The following is a 21,527-nucleotide window of genomic DNA, read 5'->3' as shown; positions in this document are numbered from 1 at the left end:
CCATCAAATACACGGTGTTTTCAATGACACAAGGAAAAGGATCAGAAGAACTCAAGAACATAATGAAGAGACAAAGAGATAAATCAGTTAAAACAGATTGTTAAATTGTAAATATAACAACAGCCATTATTTATTTATTATTTTTATTCTATTAATTTGTAAATAGTTCGAAAATAGTAAATCGTTTTGTTTGTTTGTTTTTGCTTTTATTCAGAAGACCCTTACTTGAAACCGGAAGTGCTATGGCCGCTACATGAAGTGAACAGTTCCTGTCTGCTGCTGAGGCTGTCAGGACTCTGAACTGAGGATAAAACAATAATAATAAAAGTATTAACTGTAATAATAAAGTGCGAGGATGAGTGAGGAACATTACCTGGAGCTCTGTGAGAACCCGGTACAGTTTGAACATGCTTCCAGCGTCAACAATGTCTTCTTCGACGAAGCTAATAAGCAGGTGAGCTAAGCTAGTTAGCAACGAGGCGGCTAACTTAGCTAAGCTAAATGGCTAGCTGGCAAAGTGATATAGTTTGTTTAAAGAACATTTATTGTCATCGTGTCAACAACGCTTTTTATTACGTAAGGTTGAGATTACTTTCTGTACAGTTTGCTGGTTAATGTGACACTTGTTTGTTTTAAATAAACAACTGATAAATTGGTAACTGTTAGCCTGAATACTGAAATAAGTATGCAAATCCTTTACTGAAGTTAAAGTACTAATACTATACTATGAAAGTACTACACTGAAAGTAAGTACAAGTCCTACATTCAAGTACTTACTTAAGTAAAAGTAATCAGTAAAATGTAAGTACTTAGAGTAAAAGTACACACTGTGCAGGAACATATCCCCTGTCATATTTGACAGATGGAGCCCTGACAACATGTTTGAATCGTTTACCATATTTCAGAGTTATGAGAGATATGTAATTTTACCTTTTATTCAAGCTGCGTCATGTGATTGTCAAACACAGTTTCATATATGAAGTGAGACAACATGAGAGCAGGATGTCTGAGTTGTTAAAGTGATACCCCAAACTTGTAATCTTTCACCCATCCTTGAGAATTGGGACAAATCATGTCCTCCCAAAACTTAGAAAAACCACAAAACAAAACTTAAAATTATAACTTAACATCACACTGATTTCATTTCTGGGGTGAAACATTATTTCTGCTTTTGTTTTTTTTTTTAAAAACTTTTAACCCACCCCGTTTCAGAAAACAGCCTTGTCTCAGACAATAATTCAAAACTTCAAACAATAAAAAATAAGTTAAAAACCTTCAAAGTCTAAAACTAACAATACGTAATGATAACAACAGTGTCAAAATGCACTGCTATAATCAGAAAATAAATAAATAAATAAAAATAATCACTGGGAGGTTGGCCCATTATGAGGTTTATTAGTCAAGACTTGAAAAGGTAAAAAAAAATAGAAATAAGGTTTTGTCCCACTTCTCAAGAATGAATGCTTTATAGAAAAAAAAATCAACATTCGCTTTGTTGTTCTTTAAATGGTCCTTTTGTTTTGTCTGAGTATTATAGAAACAAAAATAAGAAGTTGAGAGGTGCGACCTGCTGCCGTTGCAGCCGACATTGTGACTCATTTACATTATGGTCAGTGAGGAAGGAAATACTCAGCTCCTTTAAAAGTTAACAACAGTTTAAAATAACTGCATTACAAGTTAAAGACGTGCCTTGAAAATCTTATATAAGCCTTTAAAAGTATAAATACCCATCAGGGAGTCACATTATTTCATATAATATTACTGGATAATGTAGAGTCATGTAGAATCTTTTATTTTAATTTAATTTAATTTTTCTTTAAAATTTTATATACTTTATTAATCCCCCTGAGGGGAAATTCAATTTTTTCACTCTTTTGTCAGTAACACACAGGTCGGAAAGACACACACATGCACAAACAGGACTTAATCTGTAAATAAATCTGTTTAAAAAAAAAAAAAAAAAAAAAGATAGTAAATTGTATGCTGTAGGGTTTGTTTGTTTGTTTGTTTGTTTTTTAATGTATTTATTTTGAGGGTTTTTTTACACCCTGTCCTCTGGCTGCAGGTGTTTGCGGTGCGTTCAGGTGGAGCCACGGGAGTAGTGGTCAAAGGCCCAGACGACAAGAGCAGTGTTGCCTTCAGGTACATCAGGATGGATTTAGTGATGGGATGAATACTGTCAACTGTTTAGGATTTGTTGCATTTAAGGCCTGTTGAGCTTTTTATTATCGGTTTTTCAATCTGCATTAGAGGTGTGAAATGTGAGGACAATAATCATATATATTGATAATGTAATTTGTGTGTTTAACAGAATGGACGATAAAGGAGAAGTTAAGTGTATAAAATTCTCCATTGGAAATAAGATTTTGGCGGTTCAGAGGACTTCAAAGTCTGTGGTGAGTTTGGCTGAGCAGAACAAGACACTAATGATAATAATAATAATAATAATAATAAATCATTCTCTGAGGATACCAACCAAACGTGTGCAGTAATTTCACTTACTGTAAAGAAGACACTGCATCTGGTGAAGGTTTTTCTCCATATTTGATCAGAGAAGTTGGTGCCTTAAAAATGTAATCTCAGTATAAACAAACAACAAACAATTAATCAGTTGGATTTATTTTAAATAAAAGGAAATGTTTAAAGTTACTATCCACGGTTCATATATTATGAAGCTAAAAAAATCAGTATACATGGTTACGGGATCATCTGTGCAGCTTTAATCCTGTGTTGTTATCTGGGGAAAAGCTCTGATCTAAACTATTAATTTTAATGTTGTCTGCAGGATTTCATCAACTTCATACCTGACTATCCACACACAGAGTTCAGCCAGGAATGCAAGGTATCCTGCATCATCTTTTATACTTTATTTTGAGAAGTATTTCCTCCTTTTAAAGGTTCAGCGTGTAAGATTTAGGGGGATTTAGTTGCATCTAGCGGACCGCAGATTGCAAGCAGGATAAACCTCTCCTGGTTAAAATTCCGCTAATGTTCATTGCTCAAAAGGTTTTTATTGGGAGCTGAATTATCCACAGAGGTCTCTTCCTCTCCAAAACAAACAGACCAGGTTATTTAAACCAGTAAAAATACAGTTAAACGGCTTTACTTGAAAAAGCCTGTGTTTTTCCAGCACTCTTGTTGCAGAGGGTATGTTAACTTCAGTGGCCAACACCAAAACACGATTTTCCCTATCTAGAGCCAGTGTTTGGTTCGTCCATTCGGGGCTAGTGTGGTAACATGGTGGTGCAACCTGACAGTCTCCATAGATGAGGACCTGCTCTCTATGTAGACAAAATGGCTCATTCCAAGGTAACAAAATGCAAAAAATTCTTATTTTCAGGTGATAACTCATTAAATAAAACAAATTTCTTATATTATATTCCATTTCTGACAATATATCCTCCTAAATCGTACGCATTGGACCTTTAAATACTCACTTAAGAAATAAAACAAAAATCTAATAAAGAATATGACTTAAACTCTATTTTTCTGTAATTCAGCTGTATTTGTTGTTTCTTTTCCTGCAGACGAAGAACGCAAGTGTTTTGGGTTTCTGCTGGACAAACTGGAACGAGATTGTGTTCATCACTGACCAGGGGATAGAGTTCTACCAGGTAAAACACCTCTACCACAGAGAAATTATAAAATATACGCAAATAATATGTAGATGGCCTCTCTGTAATGTTTGGCCACTGTTTAGGTTCCACCGTTTTGTGTTCTGAATTACAGATTTTGACAGCTCTTTTAATTTGCCTGATGAATACTGTGTTTATAAAGTCGCAATAAATTAACTTTCTTTATGTGTTAGTGTTGTCTTCTAAGTGGAGCCTAGACTTATAATATATGAGCTATTTTATGACAGATTAGAGTCGATACTCACAGGCTCAGGGGATTGGTCATCAGTTGAAAATTTTCAATAGAGTGCTGAAGTCACGCCCCTTCCAATAGAGCTCATGGGACCTTAGACAGGAAAAAATATGAATGGCAGTGAATGGGGAGAACAATATTATCTTTTGTTCCCGTTTGAGTTGCAACTTGAAATCTAAATATGTTGTTAAGGAATTTAGAACATAAATTTTAAGGTCAAGAAAGTCATACTTTGTGGTAAAACTGTTGAGATATAAGCTTTTTAATTAGAAAGACTCGAGTACACAGGAGGAGGTCGCGTATGTGACGTCATAGCTTTTGCTCGCTTCCTGCAGCTTGGCCTACCTGCTGAAATTCCACTGTTTTATGATTAATCGATTTATGATTGAAGATGTCTGTGTGTTTTGTGCCAGGTTGCAGTCACTCCAAGCTGCTGGAAGCGAGCAAAGGCTATGACGTCACATACGCAACCGCGTCCTGTGTAGTTTTTCTAATTACGTTTTTTTTTTCAAAAGCTTATATCTCAACCACAAAGTATGACTTTCTTGACCTTAAAATTTATGTTTTAAATTCATTAACGACATATTTGGATTTCATGTCACAACTCAAACGGGACCAAAAGATAATATTTCTCTCCTCATTCACTGCCATTCATATTTTTTCCAATCTAAGGTCCCATGAGCTTCACCGGAAGGGGCGTGACTTCGGCACTCTATACTCATGCCCTGTGTGATACCTAAAGTTTGATGCAAATAACTACGTGACAGAGGTCTTTGCTGCATGTCGTAACCCTCCTTTTTTCCCATGTTTCCTGTCTGTCTCTGCACTGACTGTCAAATAAACCCAAATGCAAAAACTTAATCTTGAAAACAGTAAATTAAAGTCAGCTCTATAATTATAAATATATTATGATACAGCTTATAATATTAAAGCTATTTTTTTCATTTTACAGAAGTCAGGGTGATTTAAACCTGCAATGTTGAACTTTTGTCTCCCCCTTTGGCAGTGATGCATGCTTATAATGTGCTGTATGTCTGCAGGTGAGCATGCCACATCTCCCCTGCCACAATGAGCACTCCCTTCAAGTTTTTTTTTCTTCTTTTATCTGAAGCATCCAGTCCAGAAATTTTTCTTGGACTCCTCTGAGGATTTTCTGCTGGCTTCTGCCATACTCCTAGCCAGTGTTGTCACAATACTTGAATTTCTAACGTTGATACAATACCTTAAAAATACTGATATTTGATATCATTTTTGGTATCATGTCAAAAAATTGGCATTGAGGGCATACAATTAACATGACAATGACAACATTTCTGTTCTTGGTTAGTAGCAGAGAGCAACACAATGACGGGAAAAAGGGCAGCTAGTAACGGTGTATCAGTACTGCGGAAAATGACTATTGAAACATTTTCAGATATTCAGAATTGATATGTATTGATCAGGGTTGCGACGGTATGAGATCTTCATGGCATGATAACCGTATCAGAAAATACTAGTATCACAATATACACATTAATACAATTGTTAATATTATCAGTTAGGGGCCCCCAAAGAAATAACACAAGGGTTTTTTGGGGGGTTGAACAAACACTTTATTATAATTGAAACTTGAAACCATTTTTTTAGTGGAAGTATGTGTAAAAAGTCTGACAGGCATTCAAGCAGGTTAGATTCTCCATCTGGTTGTATTTTTTTCCCCAATACCGTAGATAAGCAAATAAACACAGTATGAATATCAGTTTTCTTGTCACGGTGCATTCGCTGCAGCCATAGTATTGGTATGTCGATATTTTGGACAACACTACTCCTTGCCTCTGCTCTGTCACTAGGGTGTCTTCCTCCCTCCCACCTCCTTTTGCACTGGCTGGTTGACGTAAAAGATATCACTTCCAGTGCCACTGCACAGGAAAGTCATCACTGATTCTATGAATAATGCTGACAACTACAGATATCTTTTTCTAGTGGCGACAGGCTAAATTGATGTTATGTAAACTCTTTTGGCAAGTGCTTGAATGTAACAGCTGTTCATTTATATGTTTAAGACTTGCTTTAAATGTGAAATGTTGTTAAACACAAGCATCCATTGTTGAACTTAAAAAATACTGGCAAATTGATGATTGATTGAAGTTTGATGTCTTAGCCTGCTGCTGCACTCAGAACCAAAAAGTACTGAGGTTTGATGCCCATCACTGGACAAGCTGACATGTCCTAAAGAGTTTAACAGTTTTGTTTTTTTGGTGTGTGTTGACCGTCACAGGGCCGACAGTGTGTCTACAGAGTGTTGTGTTTGTTGTCTCTCCTCTCAGGTGTTTCCTGACAAGCGCAGTCTGAAGCTGCTGAAAAGTCAGAGCATTAACGTGAACTGGTACCAGTATTGTCCAGAGACGGCCGTCATCCTGCTGTCCACCACCGTGCAGGGAAACATCCTGCAGCCCTTTGCTTTCAGGGTGAGCACACACTCATCATCTGAATTTATTTTACATTTCTAAGTCTATGTCTTTGATGTGTTGAGATTTGATTGTCTACACATAACACACAACTGGGCTGCTAATCTAGATTTTTATTGTGATATGTATACAGTCAGACAGACAAATGTTGATTTTTATCCAAGAAAAAAATAAAAAATCTGACCAGGAAGCTGAAGGTTTTTAGATGAAAATAATGTTAATGTGTTAATGCTCAGCTGTTTAAAGTAATAATTAGTTTCACGACAGTGCATATTAAGCAGTAATTTCTAGCGATTGTTGGTGGGTTGTATGGAAGGCCATTCAATAGCCATTAATACTGAATAAATAAATGAATAAATATACCTGTGAAATCCATCCTGAAAAAAATATAATAATGAGCCAATAAGTATAAAATAAATATAAAAATTAATCAGTATAGTTCAATTATTAAATAAATAGGTTTGTATATATAAAAGGACTACATGACCAGCTGGGAAATAAATATGACATAAGGTTACAAAAGTCCCCTGAAATGAATAAAAGTAGTTCTTTACAAAATGTCCTTTTTAGAATAAAAACTGGTTTAATGAACTATATTAAGTATGTAATTATTTATATTTACATTTATTTATAAATTTATTGCATCATTTATTTATTTCATAGCCTTATTTATTTAGTATTAAATTGTAGTCTGTGGATGGGAACACCTGTGTCTCTGGTTTTTGTTTTTGATAAATCACTTTTGAGCTATTTTGTTTTTGTTTGGTTTTGTCTAATAGTTTTTAGACCTGACACCCCAGGTGAAAACAGTCAGTTTTAAGATTTTGCTTCCATATCATGTTTTCTTTCTGACTGATGGAAAGAAAACATTCAAAATACACTATTAGGTTTATTTTTGTTCAGATTTACGTTCTGAATATTCATGCAAAAATCACATATTTAATTAGATAATGCCCCATCTGAACATTTTAACATAAAATTTTAAAAAAAACTTGTAATAATGAAATGAGGCCAGCTCAACTTTTGTTAGTAACATGTCACTCATCTCAGCAGTGACAAGCGTTGGACATCAGTTTGTAGCTTCATGTCACCTGCTTCCTCTTAAAATGACTTTTAGACTGTTGTGTCACTTGTAGTGTGAACACTGCATAAAATGTCAGCAAAATGAAACAACAGTTTTGAAATATAATTATAAATTATATTATTATAAATATAATTGTCTTAGTGTGATATATATTAGTTCAAAATGTTACCCTGTTTACCTATAGTCTCTTCCTTCAGTTGCTAATAAATGAGCTTGTTTTGTTTTTCAGAATGGGACAATGTCCAAGATGTCTAAGTTTGAGATTGAACTGCCGGTCGTCCCCAAACCTGCCAAACTCAGCCTGTCAGAGAGGGACATCGCCATGGCAACCATGTAAGTTGTTACCTTTTCTTTTACTTAAAGCCCCTACAAGGAACTTTCATTTTGAGTTGATTTTGGCGACCCTGTGGACAAAAGCGGTAGTGTTTTGCTGGAATGAAGCCTACATTTCCCATGAGCTCTAGTGCGTATTGTCGTAAAGACGCTTACCTGGCTCGCGCATGTGTTTGTTTTGGGGATGAATGAAACAACAAGACGGGAAAACTTTGCCCCCGCTCCTGACGGGGATCCCAGCTCACCTCTGCCGCGCCCCAGCTCCACCTCTCCGGCGTAAGCGCCACCGCCACCGGGGTAAACGCAGCGGTCGGCTGGTAAGGCTGAAGGCCTGTTTGGCAAGCACTTCCACGGCTTCTTGGACTGAGTATGGAGTGGTGGCTCGCCTCTTTATTTCTCGGCACTCGCTGGACCCTGTCGACGCCAGGCTGGTACCTGTCGTCGGCCCGGATGAGGTGTTCCAGCCCCGTGGCCTCTGCTCTCCTCGTCCCCGCTGGTGCGGGGTGAATCTGCACAACCTGCGGCCTCTGTGTGTGGCTCCCCGGACAGCTAACGCCGTGGACCCGCCGGCTCCTGCCAGGATTGGGCTGGTAAATGCTAGATTGCTAGCGAACAAAATGTTTATCCTGAAGGATTTCCTGACTTCCTGAGGATTGGATTTTCTCTGTGTGACTGAGACGTGGCTGACTGTTGGTGAGTCCAGTGCTTTCACAGAACTTTTACCCGATGATTGCTGCTATTTTAACTCCCCGCGGACGTCGGGTCGAGGAGGAGGAATAGCGACTATTTATAAGAGTCACTATAAATGTAAGCAGCTAGGTAAGATGACGTGTGCCGTCCTGGAAGCGACCTGGGGCGGACCCGGAGACAGTTTCCTAAAGGTGTGGATATACACTACATAGAAATAGCTTATCTTCACACCAACGGTCTCATTTGCTGTTGTAGGTCACGCACAGACATCAGCAGAAACCAGAGACTTTTGCATATCCAGTTAAAAGTTCCTTGTAGCGGCTTTAAAGGTTTGAGTTTTTGGTACAGACAGCAGCTTTAATGTCAACTTAAAAAATATTTGGAGTTATAGCCTTAGCTTTTGTTGTAATTGTAAGTTGAAATCATTAGTTTTGATATTAAATCCATCCCTGGTGTTTATTTTATTTTATTCTACCGACTTTTATTTATTGATTTTAACATTTTGTTGTTTTGTCGTTGTAATAATAATAAATACATTTTTAAACAAAGTTTTTGTAATTGTATTTCTTTATTTATTTGTTTTTTGTCTTCGGTGTTTCATTTGTGGCATTTTGGCATTTGACTTACTGAAAGTGAACCAAAGAGTGGAAAAAAGAAAAGTTATTAATTAACATCTCTCTCTTTATAGTTATGGTCAGCTGTATGTGATGTATCTGAAGCATCACTCCAGAACAGCCAACAGTCCCAGTGCAGAAGTGGTGCTCTATCACTTACCGAGGTACAGACACACACACACACACACACGTACACAAGTACATGTATTTATTATTGGGGCAAAAACATTAGTAGTGACTTTACATAAGTGATAGAAACAGAGATAAAATACAGAGTGATGTACAGAATTTAACATAAAACAAAATAATCCCAATAATAATGACATCATGTAGTTACAGTTATCTCCATTAGTGTGAATGTTTCACAGGGGGAATCTGAAAAATCTGACACGTTAATGTGATATTCTGCTCTTAAAAGGTGTCATATAAGTGAAGTTACTCACAGCACACACATGTCCATGTTACGGTATTATTCTTTACACACAGGTACCATTAACTTGTTAACCAATATCAAACCCTAAACGTTTAAAGAAACACTGTGTGTTAAATGTGTCTGTGTCTGTGTGTTTTTAGGGAGGGTGCATGTAAGAAGACTCACGTGTTGAAGTTGAACACGACGGGGAAGTTTGCTCTGAACATCGTTGATAACCTGGTGGTGGTTCATCATCAGAGCTCCCAGGTTTGATCGCCTGTGTTATTATTAATATACATGTTAGTGGTTTCTGTCATGGTGTAATTCAGAATGAAAATTACTAAAGTACTTGAAGTGTTCTCTGTGCAACTGTATTATCTAGGAAAATAACAGAAGAAAGTAGCATGGAGGCCTGTAAAACTTTACAGTGGTTACTTCTTTTTTATATCTCTTTCTTACTCAGTTTCTCTTAGAAACCTTGGTTCAGACTTATTTGGATCAAAGTCCGAATGCTGCTTGGACAGAAACAGATAGTATTTGTGGTGGCCTGTCATTGCATCTTGCTGACAAAGGGGCTAAAGGCACTCGATATATGCAGATACTAAATATTAAATTACTTGAATAGGGATCAGGGTCAAAAAACTTGACCGGGACATCCCCAGTAGTAGTCCTTTTACTGATGTAAAGGATTTGAATACATCTTCTTCTGGTGTAATTTACAGTGTGTGTGTGTGTGTGTGTGTGTGTGTGTTTGCGTGCGCGCGTGCTTTTGTGTGCTTTTGTGTATCAGACGTCTCTGATCTTCGACATCAAGCTCAAAGAACCAGACTGTGCTGTCAACACACACCAACCTGTCCTACCTGCTCGCTCTATACACCCCTACAGGATACCCCTCGCAGGTATGCACACATGCACATGCACACGCACACAAAGTCAAGTTATTTTTAGTGTGTATGTTCATGTTTCTGTCTGTGTGCAGGTCCAGCAGTTGTTCCGTCTCAGCCTCCAGTACCATGTCAGCTCTGTATCCTCTAACACAGGTTTCCATGCTGTTATACTGTGTCAACACCAGAACATTTTTCACAGTTTTTTAAACATTTCTCAGACCGATCTTTAACCATCACACCAGACTCTTCCTCCTGGAGTGTCTTCCAACCTGACATCATCATCAGTGCCAGTGAAGGTTTGGAAAACACACACTTGCATGCTTTAACACACACAAACACACACATTCACCCAGTGGACTTTACTTTGGGTATTTTTTACTTCAACTTCTATAACTCCTTAAGAAATGAAAATCTGATTTATAGAACGCAACAGAACTGCAGAAATGTGAAAGATGTTAAAATGTCCAAAACATTTCTGTCTCTTTATGTTTCTGCAGACACATGTGGACTTTGTACCATGTATCAACATCTATCAGTAACATCAGTATTATTAATATTATTCCGTCCTTACTTTGTCTCTCTATGTCAGGTTACTTGTGGTACTTACAGGTGAAGTTGCCTCCAACTGTCAACCTGCTGCAGGACAAAGGCAAACTGATGGACTTCCTGTTGCGACGAAGAGACTGCAAGATGGTCATCCTGTCTGTCTGCTCACAGAGTGCGTTTGTCTGTCTGTGTCTCGTTTTTATCAAGGCAATGCAGATGTGTTTAAGGGTAACTGTGGTATTTTTTAGCCTGGACTCTATTTCCTCACATTTTTGTGTCTAAATGATTAATGGGAACAATTTTTATTAATGTCCACCAAAAGTGTTTTGTGTTTTGTATGACAACATTATGGAAAGGAATACTACAGGGATAGACCTCTAGAGTAAGATCCTTTTTGTTTAATCAGAAAGCGCTCCAAAATCACTATCACCCAACCCACCAGACTCCATCCAGATAAACAGTAATTTTACTGTGTATAGAGCAGTATATTTTCACATCTAATTAGGTGAATTAAGGGTTTATTTCAACCAAACCAGAGGTGGTGATTGTGGGAACAGTGGAAGGAAAAACCAAGATGGTTTCTGTGAGTTTTATTTTATGCCTGTTGATGTGTTTTGCAATTTAAAAAAATCAGTTATTTCAATAGAGTCCGGAGGGTTTGGTGATGGCAATATTGGGGCTGTTTCTGGTGAAACAAAAATGATTTTACTCTTTAACAAAAAGGTCTGTCTCTATAGGGATCCTTTCCATAATTTTGCCAGACTCTTAGAATGATGATCTGAGTCTGTCAGTGGCAAAAACAAACACTTTTAATGGATGTAAATAGACAGTGTGAACATGCCCTGAGTGGTTACATTGTAGCCTGTTTTGCTGCAGTGCTCTCAATCAATTATGGACCAGTTTCAAAAATTGCGGTTCCCTCATTTGGACACAGAAACATGGAAAAATAGAGTCCAGGTTAAAAAATACTGTGCCTACCCTTTAAAGTCTTTTTTATCTTTATTTAGGAATAGGTCAGTCTGCATGTCTGTGATTTTTTTTTTTTAATCCAAAGAAATTACTGACTGTAAAAAATAGTTTTCTGTCAAAAATGTTTAGAAACTGTTTCAGGTGATGCATTTCTACAGAATTCAGGGTTTGAAAAATGACTGAAATCTGATCTGAAAACAGCACAAAACAACAGAAAGTGAAACACTGAGGAGTTACCAAACTTAGTTTTTGGCAACAATAAAATAGTAAATAGTAAAAGTGTAGGAGTGGTACTCCTACACTTAATATTTTCTGTCTTTTTCTTCTCAGTCTTGGAAGGCGGGGAGAAGGGAAGTCTTCCTGTTGTGGCAACCGTCTTCGACAAACTCAATCAGGTGTATAAAGAATACCTGGAGGCAGAGCAGACCTACACTGTGGTGAGCGATCTAGTTTTCTGAAAATGTTTCGGAACAAGACAAACCCTGGACTCAGTGTTGGTATATCTGAGATATTTTCTTTGTGTTTTTTCTGTGTTTGTAGGCGATGGAGTCCGGTCCGAGTCGAGGCAGTGCAGCCCAGAAGCGTCCAATCAGAACTCAGGCAGTCATTGACCAATCAGACATGTACACACACGTCCTGTCATCATTCACAGAGAGGAAGGTATTATGCAGATACATACAAAAACCCTCTTATGAAGCTAAAAGGCTGGAAGAAAATGAATGTTTAATGTGTTTGTTTAATACTAGGGCTGTCCCAGATACCACATTTGGAGCATCAAAGCTCTGTTGAGAAATATTCACCATTAATCAAAGCGTTGCACCTTAAATATCATGACAATTAGGCACTTTGTTGGTATGCAGGTCGCAGTGACAGTAGCCATTATAGCTAGAAAAAGAAAACTTTGCTAGACGGTTGAGCTAATACTGATAGTTTTCAGGTGATTTGCTAAGCCAGTTGTAGACTTGTGATATGCCAGATTCCTTTGGTGTATCTGGCTCTCAACCTTTTTCGGTTGGGTTGGTTGGCTCTCAACCTTTGTAAATTTGTGTGTGTATACATATATATATATATATATATATGTGTGTGTGTGTGTGTGTGTGTGTGTGTGTAATTTTTTTTTTTTTTTAACAAATGTCTTACTTGACAAAAGTCTTCTTGGAAATACGGCTGTTAGAACAAGATAACCCACACATTTAAAGTACGTCCATATAAAGCTGGAGACATCTTAAAGTGCATCTTCTTTTTTCCAGTTTTTGTCTTCTGCTCACACCAAATTTTGTTTTTCACACCTAAAAATTTGAATTTTTTTGATAACTGTCTCCTGAGTAGATCCATCTTAAAGTGATGCCTTCGTGTTTTAATATGGACAAGAAAAACTATGATGTATTTAAATATCAATGTAGCCGATCATAAAGCAAAAATCTTTATTAAAAAAACTATGTAAAAACACTTGTGTGGACACGTTTTATCTTACCCACATCTTAATTTGACTTCTTGAATGAAATATCAGACAAAAAAAAGAACTGGAAACACAGAAATAAGAAACAATCAAATTAAGATAACGTATAACCTTATTTATCCTAAGGGGGGGGAAAAGCAATAATAAAATTAATAGAACTAAAACAAAATAAAACATAAAATGTTTGAGAAAAACAAGGATAATGCATAAAAGATAGAGAACAGATACATGTTAAAAAATATTTAAATTAAATTAAATGACCTTGACTGCTCTGCAGAGAAAAAAAAAAATGTCCAAAAAGGGTTTGCTGTGACACACAGTGACATATTTTTTAAACCAATCTGATATCAGAGAATTTATTAAGAAGACAAACAAGAATAATAAATGAATAAAAGATACACAAAACTTAAATTAAATGCCATTCACTGCTCTTTGTGTGCTCTGCAGGGTGTCTCCCATAAATTCATCATTGCGGTGCTGATGGAGTACATCCGCTCTCTGAACCAGTTTCAGATCACTGTGCAGGTAAAACCAGAAAAAAACTATGTATGTATGTATGTATCTATCTATCTATCTATCTATCTATCTATCTATCTACAATTTTACATTTAATGTAGAAAACAATCCAGGAAAATCTTTACATTTTCACCTGCTCAATTTCTTACTGAACTTTTTGTGTCTTTCAGCATTACCTGTACGAGCTGGTGATAAAGACGTTGGTGCAGCACAACCTCTTCTACATGCTACACCAGTTCCTCCAATATCACGTCCTCAGTGACTCCAAACCACTGGTGAGTTCAAACCCAAACTAACATTCAGGTAAAATAGTGATAGCATTATTGACAGTATTGCTGTACACAGATAAACTGTGCTCATTTTGCTGTTCAGATGAAACTCTTCATCACAACTATAAAAGCAAACTTTGTTACCAAAAGGTTAGGGCTGCAACTAACCATTGTTTTTATTGTCTATTAATAATAATCTAATTTTTTTTATTAATCGATGGGCTGTTTGATCTATAAAATGTCTGAAAATTGTAAAAAATGTTGATTAGTGTTTTCCAAAGCTAAAGCTGTGTCAAGTGTCTTGTTCTGTCCACAACCCAAAGATATTCAGTTTACTGTCATGAGGGAGTAACAAAAACAGAAAACATTCACTTGTTTTTCATAAATAAACTACTCATACAGATTAATTATGAAATCAGTCAGCAATTAATTTTATTGTTGACAGCTAATCGATTTATCATTGCAGCTCTACAAAAGGTCACTTGGTCTTTTATTTTTCTTTCAGCTAATTTACCTTTTTAATAATTAACCTTTAAATTGTCTTTATTTGTGTTCAGGCCTGTTTACTTCTGTCTCTGGAGAGTACGTACCCTCCTGCACACCAGCTGTCACTGGACATGCTGAAGGTATTAAACACACACACATGCACGCACACACCTTAAATAATGACAAACTTGATTTGAGCTTAATTATTTTAATTGATTTTGTGCTTTTAGCGTCTCTCCACAGCCAATGATGAGATTGTGGAGGTTCTGCTGTCCAAGCAGCAGGTTCTGGGCGCGCTCAGATTCATCCGTAGTGTCGGTACGTTGATGTTCAATTTTGTACCAGGATACAGTTTCTAGTTTTTTTCATGTACTGGTCAATTTTGAGAGGCTACTTTTGCTTCCATAACATGTCTTATTTCAGTGGAAAGAAAAAATCCAGAAATGCATGAAAAAAAACACACATTTAATTAGATAAAGCCTCATTTGCATATTTAAACCTAAAACTTGTAATATAACAAAATGATTGCCTTCCTGTGAGTAATCAACTGGGGAAGTTTCATGGTGATATCTGTTAGTTGGCTATCTACCTCGAGTGTCTCCCCTTAAAACAGACACCTTTAAGCAGCATCAGTTTTTATTTCTACTGAAAGGAGGATTATGACCATGTTAAAGAAAAAAAAATCATAGAATTAGAGAATAAAGATGTAAATCTACGAGAAAAAAATCGAAATATTGCAAGATTAAAAAGTCACAGATGAAGAACCAAAAGTCCGGTAACATGGTTATTAAAAGCGCCACAGTGTGTAGAAACAAAGTAATATGATGCGTTACCAACAGGATTTCAGGTGATACTACTTTACAATGTTCTGAAACATGTTACTACCCAAAAACCGTTAATTGTTGTTGTTCCTCCACACCACTCCACTTCCGCCAGTGCACCACCAGAAAAAATATCCTCTGAAGTCATATACACACTACATTAGGGGGCCACCAGTGATCGCACATCTGTGTGATTCTGCACTGTGCCTTATCATGTTTAATGTGTTTTCATTCGTACACCTACACAACATCCTGCTTTGTGTCTTTGGCTGCCCGAAAGCAGTGGGGATAAGGAGCTGGCCTCCGGTTTGTTTTTCCCTTGTCCTGGTTACATCTGGGTGACACCATTGTATGTGTGTTAGTACGTTGGATGTGTTTCCATTCACATCCCCTACAATGGTGGAGCAACGCCAGCACACCGTCCCAGCAGAGGCAGGCTGAGGATTAAAGTCTGATCAATTATGAGATAAGGATCAATATTTTTGGCCTATCATATGAAACACAACAGACAACAGACAAATGTTCAGGTTAGCACAACAAACAGAATGGCATGTGGCTTAGTCACTATGAGGAAGACGTATAAATACACCAGAGCTGAAGACCCACCTGCCGTTTCCCTGTGTAACGGTCAGCTCCAGCCGCACCGGAAAGAGTTATGCATAAGAACAGGGCAGTGTGCTGGTGTTTCGTACACTGTTGCAGGAGATGTGAATGGAACACATCCAACATACTAACGCACATACGATGGCTCCACCCAGATGTGCCGATCACCAGGATGAAGAAAAAAACACTCTGGAGGCCAGCTCCTTATCCCCATTGCTCTCTGGCAACCACAGGACACAAAGCAGAATGAGATATGTTGTAAGTATTTGAATGTAAACACACTGAACATGATAACGCATAGTGCAGCATCATCCAGATGTGCAATCATCGGCGGGACCCTTCTATAATGTAGTCTGCAATATGACACAACAACCTTCAAGGGGTGTTCTTCTTGGTGGTGCAATAGTGGAAGTAGAGTGGGGTGGTAATGCATTACAATGTAATAATATCACCTGTTGGAACGTTATATTACTTTGGTACTGATGAAACATATATTATCATCACCATCAACACTGCTAGTAGACACTTTAATCAACCATTGTTTATTCAGGGAAGACTGACTGAGCATTAAGCTCTTTTACAGCAATGCCCTGAGTTCACATTCAGTGGGCTGGAAGGATAGAAATATATATTGCAATAAAGTGATGACAAAAAATCCATAAAAACAAATAAGTAGCAGCAATGTCTATCAAGTATTATAAACAGCAAGAAAAAATAGTAAAAAGAAAAAAGTTAAATAATTAAGAATGGAGTCTGCCATAAAGGACAGACACACAAAGACTTTGTTGCTTTTTATACCAAACTTTCCGGTCTTAATCTGTGACTTCTTTCTTCTAAAATTGCGAGTTTAATCTCTCGATATTTCAACTTTATTCTTGAAATCTAAGATTTACTTTCTGTAACATGGCTCTAATCCTCCATTGTAGTATTCAAAGACACTCACTGATTTTGTTTCAGTGAGCGGAAGCACCCATAAATGTATTCCCAGGTGACAACAGTGAAGATTTGGGTGCTGTAACAAAACTGAAGTTTAAGTCTTAAAGTGTTTACTGTACTTTTTAAAAAATTTGACTTTTTGTCACAATACCTGATGTTAAATGTGTTGTTTTTATGTTTTACCTGGATAATCTATTGTGAATTATTGTAATTATCATGAATAATATTTATTTGTTAATTGTACTTTTTGTATCTTGTATCATTACCGGCACTATAGTTTGACCCTTGTGTTAAAGGATAGGTTGGGATTTTTTCAAGTTAGTCTGAACACGGTACTTATATGTTCTGTTGAAAGAGTCAATGGTGGCTGTAATCATTCCTCTCGTCCATATTGACAACACTGTAAGAGATGGAGGATAAAAACCAAGTCGGTATCTTGCAGAATAATGACTTGAGTGAAAACATTCCCCCATCGTACACTAGGGATGTAGGTATTGCATTAAGTTTGACTTTAAAGAAATCTTAATTATCCTTTAAAGTCAGTAGTAGAATGTATATAAGTATATTTGCTCAAGTGCTGTACTTCCATACTTTAGAAATCAATATTTTTGCACACAAAATGTTTGGAAATGTACAAGTACTAGTGAAATTGTAAGTCGATTGACTTACAATTAACTGACAACTAATCTGATAATTGACTAACCCTGAACTGGTTGCACTGGACGCAGGTGGCCATGACAACGTGTCAGCCAGGAAGTTTCTGGACGCAGCACGGCAAACCGGAGACCAGATGTTGTTCTACACTGTGTTCAGGTCATTCCAGCAGAGAAACCAGCGGTTGAGAGGAAGTCCCAGCTTCAACCCCGGTAAGAGAAAACACACACATGGGTGAATCTAAATAGCTGATATTATATTATCTAAAGTTAAATCCACTTACAGTGCATTACTTCTTCAGTTATTGACTTTCAGATGTCTTAAAGATGTAGCTGGTGGACTCTGTCTTATGATGTGTTAAAACCTTTTATTTGCTTCTTCTTATCAGCTGACAAAATGGATTTTTATCATTCAAATTGGCATCAAAAATGTATAAAATGTTGACAAAACCTGCAGCCACTCAGTGTGTCTAATCCATGCCCAAACGATTAGTAATACAAATATAAAATACAATAATATAAGTTGATTAATTTATGAATATAAATTAAAATATTGAAATGTATCATCTTTTTACATAACCATATCTAGTGGCAGCAGAGATCTCTCAATGTTAAAACCTATACAGATGAAAACTCTGAATGGCTCAGTTCAAGTAGAGAGATGTGAAAAAATGTAGTTCAGTTTGGGTGAACCAATCTTTAAGAGTCTCAGGCATAACCTGATACTGATTACAATCAGCTTGTTTATATTTAGAAATGATAGTATTGAGAACTGACAACAACAACAACAAAAAAACCTCTAACCTATACTATGACTTAATTTTGTGGCATACTATACTATAACATTTTTTATAGCACACTATACTATGACCTTTTTTATAGTATACTATACTATGACCTTTTTTTATGGCATACTATACTATGACCTTTTTTATGGCATATTATACTATGACCTTTTTTATAGTACACTATACTATGACCTTTTTTATGGCACACTATACTATGACCTTTTTTATGGCACACAATACTATGACCTTTTTTATAGTATACTATACTATGACCTTTTTTATGGCACACAATACAATGATTTTTTTATGACTTATACTATTACCTTTTATAGGGCATATTATACTATGGCTTTTTGTATGGCATACAATACTATGACATTTTTTAGGGCATTCTGTATGATGATGTTTTTTTATTCCATACTATACTACAATGTTTTTTATGGCATACTATGACTTTTTTAGGGCATAATACACTATGATATTTTATGACTTTTTATGGCATACTATGACATTTACTATATTAGTACTTTTTTATGGAATGCTATAGTATGACTTTTTATGTCATAGTGTAACTTTTTTATGGCTTACCATACACTGTTCTATGATATTTATATGTCATACTATACTAAAACTTTTTTATGGCATACAATACCATGACATTTGTTGTCATACTATACTACGACTTTTTGTATGGCATACTGTACTATGACTTGGATCGCATACTATTCTTTGAATTTTTGGCATACTTTACTATTAATTTTTATGGCATATTATACTTCAACCTAGACACACAGGGTGCCTGAAAAGTTGCGGGACATTTTTAATGTCAGTTACAAGGAACAATAACTAAGTTAAAGGTATATATGAGAAATATGAGAAAAAAAACTACATTTCTGGTTTAATTCATTCGACAGTAAAGCAACTTCACTTTCGAGACATTGAAAGTAAATATCAGGTGTAAAATGCTTCATATCAGTGTACTGAAGACATTTAAGCACATTAACCATTAAGCTTTTTGTGACTTGCTTATATGTTATGTTATTTATTAATGTTGTGGCATAAAACACACCTATTGTCAAGGTCCTCTCTGTCTCCCTTTCTCCAGGAGAGCACTGTGAGGAGCATGTTGTTTACTTCAAGCAGCTGTTTGGGGATCATGCTCTGATGAAACCCTCCACTGTGTAAATCACCAGGACCAAAAACACACACAGACTACACTTAGCCGGACGTCAGCAGACTGGAGTCTCCCCCTCCGTCAGTTTGGCCTCACAGAAAACTCAGGAGACAACCTCATGGGTGACAAGCCAACACATAGGTTAAATGTACACTCATATTCAATGCTCAATATCATTTTTTATTATGCTGTTTGTGTTTGCACAAATAAACATGTATCCTGATTATACTGTGGCATGTAAACCTGATCCAAGTCTCTAATCCCATACATACATTAGATAATTAGTCTGACTTATCAGATAATTTGGTACTTAAACTTGATCAGCACAGGATATTTTAAGATGATAATTTTATCATGCATCATCATACTCAAAGTAAAAGTATTACTGACCTGCTGCATGTCCCGCTTTCTGCTGGTTTCTTATATACACAGAGTCAGAGATGTACCTGCACAGGTGATCAGAATCCTTGAGAATGACAGAATCATATAAACAGGGACATCATTAATTGGGTTACTTTGGTCTTTATAAATGTCTTCATTCATCAGAATATGAACAAATCTGAAAATAACTGTAGCCAATGTCAACTGATGTCAGCTGTCAGAGGCTGAATGTTGTTATGCCTGTATGAATATTTTGTACATATTACATAATGTGTTCATTTTTTAAAGATAATGTATTATTGTGTTCCTTACAGTCACCACTTCTTAATTCTTCACTTTTAAATCAAACTGCAATGAACTGTATAGAGTAACCTTGGAAATATGTTGTAATGTTTTTGTAAATGGGTCTAACATATATAAATAGTGTATGTACATTATGCGTGTGACTATTTAAATGTTTACAGCTAATAAAAGATTAAAATACAGGTGTGTCCAAGAGTGTTATTTTTGTGGTCTGTCAAAAAGTCATAGAAGTCATAGTACAATATGTTAAAAAAAAAAAAAAAAAAGTATACCATTAAAAAGTCATATTCTGTGATAATTGTCATGAAAAAGTTAGAGTACAGTATGCCGTCAAAATTGTCACAAAAAAAGTCATAGTGCCCTCAAAATGTCATTTTAAAAAGCTATGTGTAGTATGACATGAAAATGTCATAAAACTGTTATCAATATTGTCAACAGTGATCGAAAAAAACGTATTTTAACGTATTCTCATTGAACGGTTCATATGATATCCTACAAAAAATGCATGCACTGTAACATTCCAGATGCTTGAAATAATGCCCAAAACAATCCCCCGTTTAAGTGTTTCTGATGGTAGCTCTGACTGAAACCTCAGAAAAACATCCAGCAAACGGAGTGCTTCAGGAACGAGTTCTAAAACCCAGAAATGAGTTAGCATTTTTGCTCTCCCAGTCCCTGTGTCAAAAGTCAGTGGTATTTTTGAATGGGTTTTTGGTTAGATACCTGAAAAAAGGTCTGTGGTTACACAAGCAAAGGCAAATTTGATGTTTTGTTCCATGCCATAAAATATGTTGGTAAATTCCCCACTCGTCAATTTTTAGGTAATGTGACTGTACTGTAGTTCGTTTATAGCCTCAAGTGAGCTTATCTATTGCATTTAGACTTTTACAAATCATTTGTGAAGATTATCTCGCTGAACAAAATGTGCAAGTGTCATATACTTTTGTTTGCCACAAATCTTATTTTGTGCAACAATCCAAAATCCAGTGGAATAATCCCACAGGCTTTTTGACAAGCCAGGGTGACACTAATTTCCCCATAGGTGTACAGAAAAACATCATCCCTGTAGCACTCCAGCTGCTCCTTAAGTGTAGAAAAACTGGTGAAGTTACTGACATGATTCTCAAAGATGTCAGTAACTTCAGGTTATCTTAAAGTTACTTAGGGGTTTCTTAAGGACTTACTGCCTGTAACACAGACAATGTGATTCTAGGTATATAAATTTCCTGACTCTGGTTTTTGCTCTTGCTACAAGTATTGATGTCTTGTCTTGATTCAGCTGTAATATG

The 21,527-nt window shown here is 36.4% G+C and overlaps 1 protein-coding gene across 1 annotated transcript; it reads left to right on the top strand.

The window, feature by feature from the left end:
* Positions 1-227: 227 nt before the first annotated feature.
* rmc1 (regulator of MON1-CCZ1) lies at positions 228-20,420 on the top strand. Its single transcript, XM_049565386.1, has 21 exons — positions 228-454; positions 2,066-2,142; positions 2,312-2,396; positions 2,786-2,842; positions 3,528-3,614; positions 6,174-6,314; positions 7,628-7,731; positions 9,110-9,199; positions 9,609-9,714; positions 10,238-10,346; positions 10,427-10,471; positions 10,577-10,630; positions 10,924-11,052; positions 12,180-12,286; positions 12,390-12,509; positions 13,756-13,833; positions 13,995-14,099; positions 14,651-14,719; positions 14,810-14,897; positions 17,668-17,805; positions 19,486-20,420. Exons 1-21 carry the CDS (start codon positions 356-358, stop codon positions 19,563-19,565), a joined length of 1,968 nt encoding a protein of 655 aa, XP_049421343.1. The 5' UTR covers positions 228-355; the 3' UTR covers positions 19,566-20,420.
* The last annotated feature ends 1,107 nt before the right edge of the window (positions 20,421-21,527 follow it).

The sequence above is a fragment of the Epinephelus fuscoguttatus genome, linkage group LG21 (genome assembly GCF_011397635.1).
Source record: "Epinephelus fuscoguttatus linkage group LG21, E.fuscoguttatus.final_Chr_v1".
Lineage (NCBI taxonomy): Eukaryota > Metazoa > Chordata > Actinopteri > Perciformes > Serranidae > Epinephelus > Epinephelus fuscoguttatus.
This window is presented reverse-complemented; position numbering and strand designations above follow the sequence as displayed.